The sequence below is a fragment of the Lissotriton helveticus genome, chromosome 1_1 (assembly GCF_964261635.1).
Source record: "Lissotriton helveticus chromosome 1_1, aLisHel1.1, whole genome shotgun sequence".
Lineage (NCBI taxonomy): Eukaryota > Metazoa > Chordata > Amphibia > Caudata > Salamandridae > Lissotriton > Lissotriton helveticus.
The window spans coordinates 925,261,002-925,274,609 of NC_136057.1; the positions used below are offsets into that span (position 1 = coordinate 925,261,002).

The window sequence follows — 13,608 nt, forward strand, 5'->3', positions numbered from 1 at the left end:
TCAGGCTTGTCTGGAATGTGTGAAGGGGGCATGTGATCTTTAAATGTAAAACATTTCTAGGTTCATTTTCATGGTTGTTCCAGAAGTTGGTTGAAAGATTGATTATGGGCCAGACAAGAATAGATTCTCAGGAATTAATGCCAAGCACAACTGTTTAATCTCAGTTCTGCCTTTCCTATATTCAAAATTCAAGCTTTATTTATATGTGTGAAAGACATGCTTTCTAAGTTAATGTACTAACCTATCAATTTGTTTAATGATATTTGACAAAGAAGTTGATGGGAAATTTAAGGTATTTGCACTGGATCATCAACCATGCAAGTTTTGGTTAGTCTGAGAAAGCACAAAATCCTATATATATATATTTTTTTTAAAGGCTAAACATCCTAATACTTTAAACCTGTGTTCAAGTGTCTTAAAATAATATGCCACAGTTTAGCATTCATAAGCATTCAGAGTCCCATAGATTCCATCCTTAAATATTCGTGGCACCTTTGTGTGTTCACATTTGTAATAAATGTATTACAAATTGATCAAACATTGCAGTATTTACAAAATTTGTTAATGCACTGATTGTGAATAAATAATTGTGTATTTGAAGCAATGAGCAAAACACAGTGGAGGCTAAAAGTGACCTTGTTGTGGACACATTCGGACAGATATTTATACATTTGCAAATATTTCAGACACAGGATGAGATATTGAAATGGGTGCTTTAGTACAAAGTATTACACTGTCATGAGATTACCCTAAATGAGACCACAAAGTAACAAAGGACAGTATTCAGGTGCATGAGCAAGCACTGTTGACATGACATTGAATAGACTAGGTGTGACCAACACACCTGGCTGACTGAAACGCTTAAATAGGTGATGTCTGCAACTCTAAAACCTGAGACGAATATGTATTCTTCTTGTAAGGGAAGAGAAAATACTTTTTTTTTTCTGACCATAAGAAAGTAGTGCAGGGCTGTTCCAAATAGATGCAGGAGACCCTTTTCCATGAATAAAGAAGTGATATATATTAAAGTTCAGTTTAAATTAATTAATATAACTTTTTCTTTACATAACGTTTTCTTATGTTTATAGTATGAAAATTTCCCATCAATCTAACCCCCTTGTTGGATACACCCCATACAGTTATACAAATGGGATTACCAACATTAAAGTTTATAAGGGTATCAGCGTGTGGCCGAATACTAATTTGGTATGCTAAGACCTTCACTGCTAAAACCTCCTTTTACAAAATTCTGGTTGATTCATTGCTGGTAACAGTGATCTAAGTCTACCTGATAGGGAATAGGATAAAGTGGAAAAAACACTTTTTAGTTGCTCTGTCTCATTTGAGATATTTAAGGTAGAAACTTGAACAATATTTGATTCAAAATACTCAGATATTTATTGTTTATAATTCATGAAAATATTTTTTTCACAAATCTCATTCACAATTTTGATTACCAGTGAATGGTATACATTTTGATGAGGGAACCTCATTGATATTTTAATATTTTTACATGAATAAAAGAAAAACAATAAATAGGAAAATAATGTAAAATCTCAATATAACCTGCTGTTTTAATTCAGCTACGTTGATGACATCACAGGGATGAGATTAACTCAAGCAGTGTTTTCCTAACTTGGGTCACCAGTTGTAGGCATACATAATCAACCATGATGTCAGTGACCAAAAGTGTCAATGTTCTGAAAATCACCAGCTAACTTTCTGTATTTGCAAAGTAAACATCCCAAAATAGACAGTGGAGGAGTCACATTAATAAGAAAACAAAGTTTACAGCTGGTAAGACCAATGCATAACTCCATTAAGGCACTTGTACAGAATATTTGGCAAATGTACCTCAGATGTTGCACCTGCTTTGTGCAGAGTAAGCAGACATGCAAAATACAGAGGTAATAGAAAGCACCAGTTTGTATACATAAATATAATGAGAAGTGGCCAGTGGAGGCATGATCTATTTTTTACAGTGAGACTAAGCAAATGGTCACTTATAATTCACTCCAGATGCAGGTGGACCAGTACGTCTACTGCATAGGAACTTGGACTGTGCTACACAGTGCAGTATTCAAGTAAATGCATAGTATACATTGAAAATTGGGGATTACATCCAGAAGACCAAGGATATTAATTAGCAATAGCAGCAAAACTACATTGATGATAACTGGAATTTTATAAAAAATGATTTTCAAATAAATTAATAATCTTAATTTAAATACAATAAATATATATATATATATATTAACTTAACAAAAGTGACAGTATAATTAACAAAAAGAGCAATATTCGTGGTAGTTTTCTAGATGTCCCAACTCAGTTTTTGCTTCCTCTCCTTCTGCGCTCTTTGTTTCGCTTCCTCTTTATCGTGGGATTGTTCAGCAAGTTTATCTCCTGGAAGATGCTGTAAAGCTCCATGGCGGCCTTCTGCTGGACCTTGATGTCTCCCATCTTTTATGGATGTCAAAAAAGTCAAATGAAAGATTACACACTTGAAATCATTATGCAGGTTTTATGATGCTCTATCAAGGTCAATAATATCGACCTACAACAATATTGCATCCACAAATTCGAACAAAACACTACAATACAGGGTAATTAAATTATTACTATCCTTAACTCTACATCTATTAACCCTTACCACCCTTCAATACAGTGGTTAGGTCAATCTGATGGGGATCTGTTGGTAATGCAATATTATTGTCAGGTGGCATAAGACATGGAAGTAGAGACATACCGTTATGCAATTATGAATTACCTACACATACGACCATAGAAATTATTCTCAAATAAACTCACTTTTGGAAAGTGAGATCCAATTGGATCCACCCATTCTTTAACTTACTGTTGTAATAATAAATTACTAATTTAGTATCATCAAATTCAGAGTAGGTTTTAACCCTTGTTCAAGTCTTCACAAGTTAATAGAGAATATTTATTTTAATGGTGTTCTTGTGACAAAGGGCAATACATGCTTAGGACATGTCTGACTTCTAAACACACTGTAGAGAGAATCTCCTCTAGACAATTCTTGCCTAAAAACATAACATTTTTTTATTCTTCTGAAACAAAAAAAATGTTTCACTTAATTTTAGCGTATGGTGGATCTGAGTGAAAACGTGCCCAGAGTCTCGCCATTTGGCCAATTGTCCATAATATACCCAACATTTACTAAACTACTAAGGGGAAGATTTCAAAATAAACTAAATTAAAGGTGGTTTGAAATTCCAACCGAGATACGGTTAACAGAACACCCCACATCAGGAAACTGCACTTCTAATCTTATTGTACATGTGAAACTATTATTTAATTCCATGTTAATTTTCATACTGAGCTCATCACTAATCTCCTGTGCGATTAAAAGACCTCCACACAAAAAGGCCACTGTGTATTATTTTCCAAGGTTTTTAACTTACAGCCGCAGTGCCATAGTATTTAGTAATGAGCGGTTCCGCTATGCTTTGAGCTCATGCGCTTTCCTAAGTGGAACAGCATGATCTGCTTTTCTACAATGAAACCATTGCAGACCAAAGAGCACAATAAAGTTGCTGACAGTACAAATGTGTAAATGGCCCAGAACCCTGGGCACCATCTAGTTCCAGCAAATGGTTGCATTTTCTATCTAAATGCTGTTTGCAGCCAACATCGACTGGTTGGCCCCATGCTTTGCTCTCGCTGGCAACTCTTTTCATGGTAAGCATGCCCCTGGCTTCTGTTTTGTTTAGTATGGAGAGTTTGTCCTTGATCATAATCACTTACTATTCACTTGGTGCAGCCTCGGAAAGTCTGTGAAGACTGGCTACAAACAAGATAAATGCCCTGTGTAATGGTTTATGGTCATGTGAAGTTGCATCATGTGATATCACAGTTAAGGTTTAAGAGATGGGAGATCTCAATGTAGCTACCATTTTACGTTTGATGAAATTACACCACTGCAGAGTTAAACCTCCTCCTGACACAGCTGACAATTTTCAATGCTCATGGCTCTATTCAGGTGTGCTTCAACATCAGTGGAGACCACCAAAGATGCTCTTTATTTACCTCAAGAGACTTTAGATCCAGCAGGTCTTTCATGAGCTGCTCCTCTGGCTTCAGCACATCTTTGCTGGCTTTGGACAGCTCCTCGCGGATGTTGTCGATGTGCTTCTGCACAGACCCAATTTTGAGTGACCCAAACATTTTCAAGTATTTGTCAACGATCAGGCTGAGAAATAATTGCTTCACGCTCTTCTGTTAGGAAATTGAGAAGGAACGTTTTAGAATGTGAACTTAAAAGTCATCTCAAAATGTACATTATTTGAAAACTCCACTTCACCTGTGACAATTGGTTTCAATTACATCTAGTTGTACTTGGGTTTTTGGAAATTTGGCGGTAATTGTGCAATGGAAAAGGACAAGATAAAATATACAGGCCAGATAAAAATAGTGACTGAAGCCCACAGACACAATACGACACCACCGACCCAGAGGTTTCAAGAAGCAACTACAATCCTCTGCAGTTTAGTACTGCAATTCAGGAGATACCTAAACTTGTATGGTGAACTTTGGGGCATATTACCAAGAATAAGCGATAATTATCGCTAAGCTTGGTTAGAGGCAATAATTTTATCGCCGTGCTTCGCCTATTTTTATTGCTTAGAAACCTTGCTCTCCTAAGCGATAAAAATCGGCCGGAATGCATGAATACTGCTGTAAAGTCAGCGATATTCATGCATTACCGAGCAAATGCTCTTAGCCATGTTATCCACCTACCATTGGATAACATAGCTAAGAACTGCTCTGGGCAGGTGTTAGCTTTTGGAGATAATCGCGCTTAGCGCGATTATTTCCAAAAGTAGGGAATAGGAGATAGCGATGGTAGCGACTGTTTCCAGTCGCTAACATCTTGGCACGCCCACTTTGCATGTCATTAGTGATAAATATCGCTGACATGCAAAGTGGGCCCCAAGATGATTGCTATCTCCTACTAGCTGTCGCTAACTGGTGTTAGCGACAGCTAGGTAATAGGGCAATAAAATTATCGCCGCTTTAGCGGGAAAAATTCCCGCTAAAGCGGCGATAAGGCCCTTGGTAATATGCCCCTTTAATTTCAACAGTACTTCCGCAATTGCATGCATCAATGTAGCACTATGACCATCAACTAACGTTAAAAAAACATCATTATGCACCGTAAAATTGTATTCTGTTCGACCAATGGTTTATCATTTTTTAGGGCTGAAGCAATCCCCCATGCCCGGGCAGTGGTCCCCGAGGCCTTTCCCCATTGGTGGGAAAGCACAGAAGCAAGACTGATTTTCCTCCACAAATCTCTCGAAAAGAGAATGAATGTACACTCACATTCAGAAATTGTACTTCTTACAGACATGGATTGATATTTAGATCGAAGCTTCTGTAGTTCAGTTTCTGTTGTAAAAGTGTATGAAAATGAACATCAAAAGGGCCTCAATCGCCAAAGAATGAACACAAGCGAAGTTATGTGCCAATCTGGCGTGAGATGAGAGTACAGGTTACTAGGGGGCATATTATCAAGAAAAGGCGTTAAGATTATCGCCGCTTTAGCGGCAGTTTCCTGCCGCTAAAGCGGCGATAATGTTAACGCCCTTCTTGATAATATGCCTAGTCATTCTTTAAGAAAAAAATCCACCTGTAGAGGTACTCTCCTGTGTTGGTACAGATTTACACATTTTGGAGTACTGTTGGAAAAGCTTTGTGAATTGTCACAAAAAGACATTTTTACATGTTTGTGGACGCAGTGTACATTTAGACAGACGAAAGTGCCTTTCCATTAGTACAATTCCCTAGGCAGAGAATTTTTTACATTGTGTGGTGAGGCACATTCTCGAACTGGAGACTGATTTACTTCTGCCTTTCAAAGAAGTAAGGGGCATATTATCAAGACCTGCGTTAAGGAAATTGCCGCTAAAACGGCGATAATGAGCTTGATAATATGCCCTTGTGAATTTCCATAGCAGCCCAGGTTAACACCAGAACCTGGGCTGCTATGGGAATTCACAATGACATCTTATCAAGCCCATTATCGCCGTTTTAGGGGCAATTTCCTGGCGCTAAAGCGGCAATAATTTTATCGCAGGTCTTGATAATATGCCCCAAAATCTCCATGTGTTTCGAGGGTGAGACGTGGTTGTGGATAAGTTTGTGAATACCAACAAGCATGTCAGAATCTGGGAGTGTGCAAACACCCTCTCTCAGTCACCGGAAGAACATTTTCAAATTTTTTGAATTTCAGAAGTCAAATTACAGCCATTTGGCCATGTAAATTCAGCTTACACGTGGCTTACAAATGGCTTTGTGAATCTGGCTCAAAGTATAATATGTTCATAAACAAGATGGGGAAGAGGATATGGAGGAGGCGCAAATCAGTACCCAGTAATGATTAATTTCTGTTGTTAATATCATCATGTCTATTAACATCATTAACAATATTATTTGTGGTAGTAGTTGTAGTAGTTAAAGACAGTAGGCATTTGTTTTCATATTTGCCATTCAAGCTGGCACACATTGTCAGATGGCAATTCACAAAAATACCTACTGCTGGGTTTATATATATATATATATATATATATATATATATATATATATATATATATATATATATATATATATATATATATATACACTACAAGTGCTTGGTGCCTCACCTCTTTCCAAGTGTCTAGTTTTTTCTGGAAGATGGCGCCATCATTAGCTCCATTGGGGTTAGTGGACATCTGAAAAAAAGAGATACAAACCTTAAGTTCGGCGCATTAAGTCTACATTAATATCCAATATAAAAAGAAATCACTATATGTATTGCGTGTAGCCACAATATAGTAGAAGAGGCATGCAAAGCCATTGTTAGAGCAATGGGATATAGAATATGTAATTAAAGTTGCAAAAAAAGCAGATGTCGGAAGCCTGTGACATGACATCAGGTAACTTTAATGCAGCAAGACCAAGGGTTTGATTTAAAGATTAGAGAGTGCTTTACTCAGTCACAAACGTAGCATACATTCCTATCTTCGGCAATATTGCAAGTGCCAGCGGATGTAATATGGAGGATGTAATATGGTCTAGCAGTAACATCTTTTGATCAGGTTTCTTTGATGATCAGCAATGACTTTGAAGTCGTTTTTAGAGCTTGGTGAGTCCTATTTGAGTTGAAATTCTATGTTTACTTCGGTTAGGTTGCTAAATTATATTACAGGTTTATTGCAAGGATACTAATTAGTCTTACCTCATTCCCTAGAAATGGCGCCCTAATTGTAGTCTCCTCGTGCTACAAGGAGCTTCTCTGCCATTGGCACCATAGGTTGCAGCATTTCGAAAAAATAATTTACTGTGTACATCAAAACAAAGAGTCCTATAAGCGTCACTAACTTTCCACCACTGTACCACGTTGAATCGTCCTGAGATCCGGCTCAGGTCCTTGCCATTCCTTAGCAATCCCTGTCTTTCCGCCTCATTGGCACGTCTGCTTTCAAGTCAATCTTTCTTTCATTTCTTTGACCATACAAATGAATGACAGAAACAAAGGAAAGTCACCCCGGGATTTGTATAATCCCAGATGTGCTCACTGCTTCAGTCGATTAATGTAAACTACATGGTGGATAACAGCTGCATCTTTCTCTACAGAAACATTTTTTTTTAAGCTAACTCTAACTTGTTTTTCTGAAAAAGAAGCAATTCCAACTCTTGAAGAGACACGGAAGGAAATGTACTAAAACTTCAGATATTTGTATTCTTTAATTAATTTAATGCTCGAATGTGTGAACTAAAAAAAGAAATCTCACTGGGAGCTGGAAGCATTGTGATTGCTAATTATTAAGATTGTATGAATGTTCCTCTCAGTATAATGGAAGCTGAGAAAACCTCTGGCTTGCTAACTTTTCACGTATTCATGTATATACTCTAGGAGGCCGTCGAGCTCCAGGAAATGTTTAGATGGGTCCCATCACAGTCCTCCTCTTGTGCCAGGTTGCACCTTTACCAGTGTTAACTGTCTCCATATCCTTTGAGAGGCAGCAGTGGTCATTGGTTTCATAGATACATATGCACTTAGCTTTCATCGAGAAGTCTTATATGGCAAGCAGGTGCTCGCCATCCACCTATGGTGTCCCAGTAAATGAGATCAAAGCTTAATGTCAAAGGACGGTGTTATCAGGAGTAGGCCAGGACATTTGTAGACCAAAGAAGCATGATGCGCGCATCTATCAAAGTTAAAATATATTCTTTAGGTATTTATTCATTTTTACTCTCTTGGAAACTATAATAGTCTACTTTATAAGTAATGTGCACTTTTGTACATGCAAGACAAAAGATGGACTTGAGAACCACATCATAATGGGCAAATAAACTGAAAACTCTCCCCAACAGTTGTAGCTTAGAGTAGTGTCTGCAGGATGTGGGAATGATGGGCCAAAAGGAAGGCAAATTCCTTCCAATAAGGAACTAGAATTGAGAAGCCCAGACTTGCACCATCTTGACGGGACCTGTCCTGCAGATTCACGTGTCTGAGGACTGTAATGGGAACAGCCATTGTCTCTATCCTACATAAGGCCCCCGACTGAGTACAGAGATGTGCGGCTGTACACAGATGCAGGTAGGGCATGAGACAACTCGTCTCTCCATCAAGCCCATGAATGAAAGACTTGCTGAGCACAGCTCCACGTTCGAAGATAAAAAGTCAAAACCTAGATATATATTTCAGTGTCCTGAGCTTGGAAAAGGTTCCTGTCTTCACAAATCAGCCACTACCTGCCACTTTGGTGGCTTGATGAGTGCATCTTCTCCCAGTGAATCAACTAAGGAACTGACCACAGGGCTCTTGCTGCCGCAGCCAACAGGACTAAAGATTGTGCTTGTTTTGAAATCTCAATCTAGGAAGGCTGTCAAATTGCAAGTGTTATGTATAATACAAGATGGAATGTCATGTCTAATGCACCAAACCTCTTCTGCATGGGCTTCTTAGGACTTGCCAGGTTAGTGACAAGCATCCTTCCATTCTGATTTCATACGGGTCCTGGAGTTGTCCAATAGTGCAATCATTCTTAGCTCACAGGCAGAAACATTTATAACCGCAGGCCACCAGTCAATGGACTCCTTACCAATCATGAATCCCCAACCAATGAAGGAAGTGAAAAGCTAAGAATGACCTCTAAAAATGTCATCAAGCATGGTGCCATGGCACAATACACTGTACGTATTTAGGGATAGAATATACAATCCATTGCAAATGTTCACTCACCTCCCTCTTGAATTGCGAATCATTGTTCTGTACTGGGTAGTTAAGCATATTTGCGTGCACTGTAGTAATTCTTCTGCTCTCTGGGTTCTTTATCTGTGTCTTAAATCCTCAGTGAGGTCTCTCGCTTCATGACTTCATTGTCTGTACTTTGAAGTCATGTATATATTCTTGTATTACTCTAAGCATTCTAACCTCACTTTATATAGCCTCAGTGTTGGTACTCAGACCAGTGGGTATGTAGATTCTAGCATAATATGTATTTTTGTCTCTTTGTGTCTACTCTTGCCTCGCCATAGTTACTTCTTTGCTTCACTGGGATCAATATACATTCCTTGTGAGTAGCCCAGTTTCATTGTGGGTTGCCTGGTTTCATGTTTCATTGTGAGTAGCCTAGTTTTATTGTGGGTAGTCTAGCCACATCATGACTAGTTTAGTTTCATTGTGAATGTTTAAGCTTCATTGTGAGTAGTTTTGAAGAGTGCAGTCATGTTGTGAGAGTCTAGATGCACTGTGAAGGATTCTAGTGGCATTATGTGTGCTGCAGCTTCGTTGCAATAAGATGTGTAACAATTGACGTTTTTTACCTAAGGTCATTCGAGAACAGAAGCTTGTGAGTTAGCAAATTGCAAGGCAGTCTGAAGTTTTGCACCGTACAACGAATGACTTTGCTATGACCCACACAATGGTACACAAGTTTCGCAGTGCTGATATTTTGAGAGCTGGGACGAGCCTACATTTGCATGCAAAGCAACCAGGGGTGGGTGTAACTCGTAATCAGGTTGAATTACCAAACAATTCCATGAGATTCTGCGGAATTACATAAGAAGAGTTATTCTCCGTTTAGCGCTATTTTCGTAGCGCAACAGTGCTCCTTCATGTTCAAAATGGATGGGGTAATGCAGAATTACTGAAATTACTCTGATTACTCTGGCATTACTAAAATTACTCCCAGGCCTGGGAGTAATTTTAATACACCTATGACACACTGTAAGTTCACTTGATGACACACACCAAAATACTTATTTCAGACATCCTGGAATGAATAGAGCCTGAATTTGTCCGGTTCTATTCATCATAATATAGGACAAAAATATAACTGGTAAACAGATAAAAGCTGATTTCAAAATAATGTTGTGAAGGCACTTGGCTCGACAAAGTTGTCTTATTGTTCATACCCATGTCATGAGTATATATGCTCAGTGAACTGCCACTATCGTATTGTCATAGAAGGGCCAGCAGAAGCCTCTGTAATGGATTCAAAGGTAAGTGTGTATTGCTGAGTCTGATGGAAGTCTACTGACCCTCCCTTGCAGGCCTACACCACCTTCAAAACCAGCTGCATCTTCTACAAAGCCATCACAATCAGCACCTATCCCCTATCTGATTTAAAAACTAGCCATCTCTGGTGGGTTGCGGCACACTTGCGGCCAAGACACTATCAGACTAGAGACAAACAAGTAAAAATACAAGGGAACAGGCCTTTTTCCATTTATGCAACCAGGATCTTGAACGACATTAGGCCCCAAAGCAACTGAAATTCAGGGAAAAGCAGAAGACAAATGACCATTACATCATGATGCAGTAACAATCCACTGTTGCTCTTAAAAACCCTCTTCCCCACCAATCACACATTGACTGTGTTTGACTTTGGCCCTGTACAGCCGTGCATTACCTTTTGGCTATGTTTGTGGTATATTAATACCACATACATACATATATGGGCACTGCTACACAGAAAGCGAGCTACCTCTCCAGATAGAGCTTATCAAACTAACTTTAGTTACGGGCTCTTGTTTTGTACCACAGATCATGACAACAAGGAACCTTATTGCCTGCATTATATACAAATATACACACACACACACACATCTATATATATATATAGATGTGTGTGTGTGTGTGTATAACTTATTAAACCATAGGGATATATCAATTAGTATATACATGCAAATATACATTAGTGCGTTTGATATATGAGGCTCGACATATGCATTCATGCCATTTTAGAGATCAGTAGACTGTGTGATATTAAAATTATTTAACTCTTCTTTCAAGTCAGCGATTGTCATTAATTGTTGAGAAAGCCAGATGTGCACCCGGTCTCCCCGAAAGAAAGGTAATTCACAGTGTCTTCCATGGAGTTAAGAAAGGCATTAACGAGAAGGTATGGCAGCAGAAACATTTGCAAGTAAGTTCAGCTCAAGATGAAAATACAATGGAGAGAAGAATACAGATGTGTACTTACAAAGTGCTCCATGAGGGCCGCGCAGTCCGCTTTCAGTGTCTGTAAATTGAGTGGGTAGGAAGCACAGCAGCCAATGCAAAAAAAAATCAGCACGCACTGGAAGATGACAGACGCTCGAAGGGCCATGGTCTTTTGTGGTTGAACTTGCAAACAGCGGCAACAGCGAGATGGGAACTGTGCAGGGAGTATGGGCGAGTGAGGCCACTCTGTCTACTTGTCACCCCGGCTGTTTGCAAGACTGGTGTCTTTCAGCCTCACTGCACGTGGTATTTATACTCGATTCTTGGGTAGCTTTGACGCCTCAGAGTGACGACACTTTCACAGGTTTGCAGAAGAGGCGATGGTGGCAGAAAGGCGTGACATGTGCGCGAGGTTTTAGTGACAGGTATGGTTTGTGGGGTTCCTGCCTCACTCTTGTTTCCCTTAAATGACACCATTTTCTGGGTGAGAGGGGAGCCACATTTGATGACATGCCCAGTGCCACCCCAGTTCCAGAGTGTGGTCAGGGAATCCTTCGAAAGTGATTGTCTCACTTTGCTGTGGTCTGGCGCTGGAAATTCTCCAGCGAGCTCACCGGTCCATGCGAAAGGAGGCTGTTTCCGCTCTTCAAAATGAAAGAAAAAAATACCTTCGCTCTTGTGGTCGTGGTTGAGAACTAGCAGGAAGGGAAGCTCTGTTCATGTCAGCGGCATATGTGGTCTCACAAGATGTTAATGGGTTGGTCAGAAGCAAAGCTTGGTACCCAAAGGGCATTAAACAGCAAGGAAATCACAGGTTGTGCTCTTGGTAAATTACAAAAAAACTGCTGCATTTGTCCTCTTCTTTTAAGCAAAATGCTCTGGCCTAGATAAGTTATTCTGTTACACTTACCTGCTACCATGTACAGGAGTGCTTAGTGCAACACCATTTTACAGCCATACTAAAACGCAGGTTTATGGCAGTGGTAACACATGATAAAAATATTTGTGCATACTTGTTGTTTTGCACTTTGTTTTGATGTGTTGTTTATTGTGTTGTTGTATATCTGTGCTGCTTTACTGCAGTGTATTATTCATGCACACCTGCCATTAGACCTGGTTCAGGTGGCAGACAGTTGCTTTAATTTACCTTCGTCCTGTTAAAAGTGCTTCCACTTCAAGACAAGTCAACAGGGAGATTTGTTCAAAATCTCCCTCCTGCCTATATCCAAATATTGGCATGTATTTTTGTGTTGTCCGATGGTTGTTTTGCGTTTTCTTGTGTTGTGCCTTGGTATGTTTCTGTTGTAATTTCACTTTCTGTTATGTTATTGTGTTCTGTTTTGTTTTGTCCTCTAAGTATTTTAGATAAGTCAACAAATGCTGCTGCATTTAAGACACAAGTCAGGTAAAGACTGTAGTGGAGGACATGCCCTAACTTTGTGCTATCTGGCATATCAGGTGCAAAGCAATCTGAATGCGTGTGGGTAGATGAGATTCTTCTGAACACTCGAATCCTGCAGAATATTTGTTTGAATGTCACATTCCCGCTGTGACATTAGCCTATTCAGGGCAAAGTAGAAATTTCAGCAAGGAATTTGAGAGTGTTAACAAAAGGTGGGCGAGCCAACAAATGAACAGTGCATGCCTAGTCAGAGCCGAGCTAAGGGTATGGGATGGCTCTTTGGAGCTGTGCACGAGCTGAGCCCTGAAAACAAAGAATTACACTGACTACAAAGTGCAGTTTGTGAATCAGGCCCTATGTTTCAATCCTCCACCCCTTTTTAATCAACTGTACAGTCTTGGAGAAGGACCCGTGAGCACAGTTCCTGGTAAGGGCATTTATTGAGGTGACTTTTCTTTCAGTGATGGGAACTCAAAGCTGGTAGTGGCCCATTCATATATTATAGATGAGCTGGTGGTCTTTCACTGGTATTAGGCAAATATTTTGAAGTCTGGCTTACTGAGGTACCAACATCATCATCTTCAACAAGTCGTCATTGGCAGGATCCTTATTGGATTGCGGAACAGAGAACTTGGAACTCAATCTGTGCCTGACATAGAACTATACATAGGAATTGTCGGCAGCCCATTTGTGGGATAACATTATCTTTATTATCAGATATGTCTTGGGATCTTGAACCAGTAGTGAC

The 13,608-nt window shown here is 39.4% G+C and overlaps 1 protein-coding gene across 1 annotated transcript; it reads right to left on the bottom strand.

Moving 5' to 3' along the window:
• Positions 1-1,394: 1,394 nt before the first annotated feature.
• On the bottom strand, positions 1,395-11,724 carry IFNG (interferon gamma). Its single transcript, XM_078655893.1, has 4 exons — positions 11,499-11,724; positions 6,669-6,737; positions 4,051-4,239; positions 1,395-2,460 (listed from the first exon to the last, which is right to left on the bottom strand). Exons 1-4 carry the CDS (start codon positions 11,622-11,624, stop codon positions 2,326-2,328), a joined length of 519 nt encoding a protein of 172 aa, XP_078512019.1. The 5' UTR covers positions 11,625-11,724; the 3' UTR covers positions 1,395-2,325.
• Positions 11,725-13,608: the final 1,884 nt, after the last annotated feature.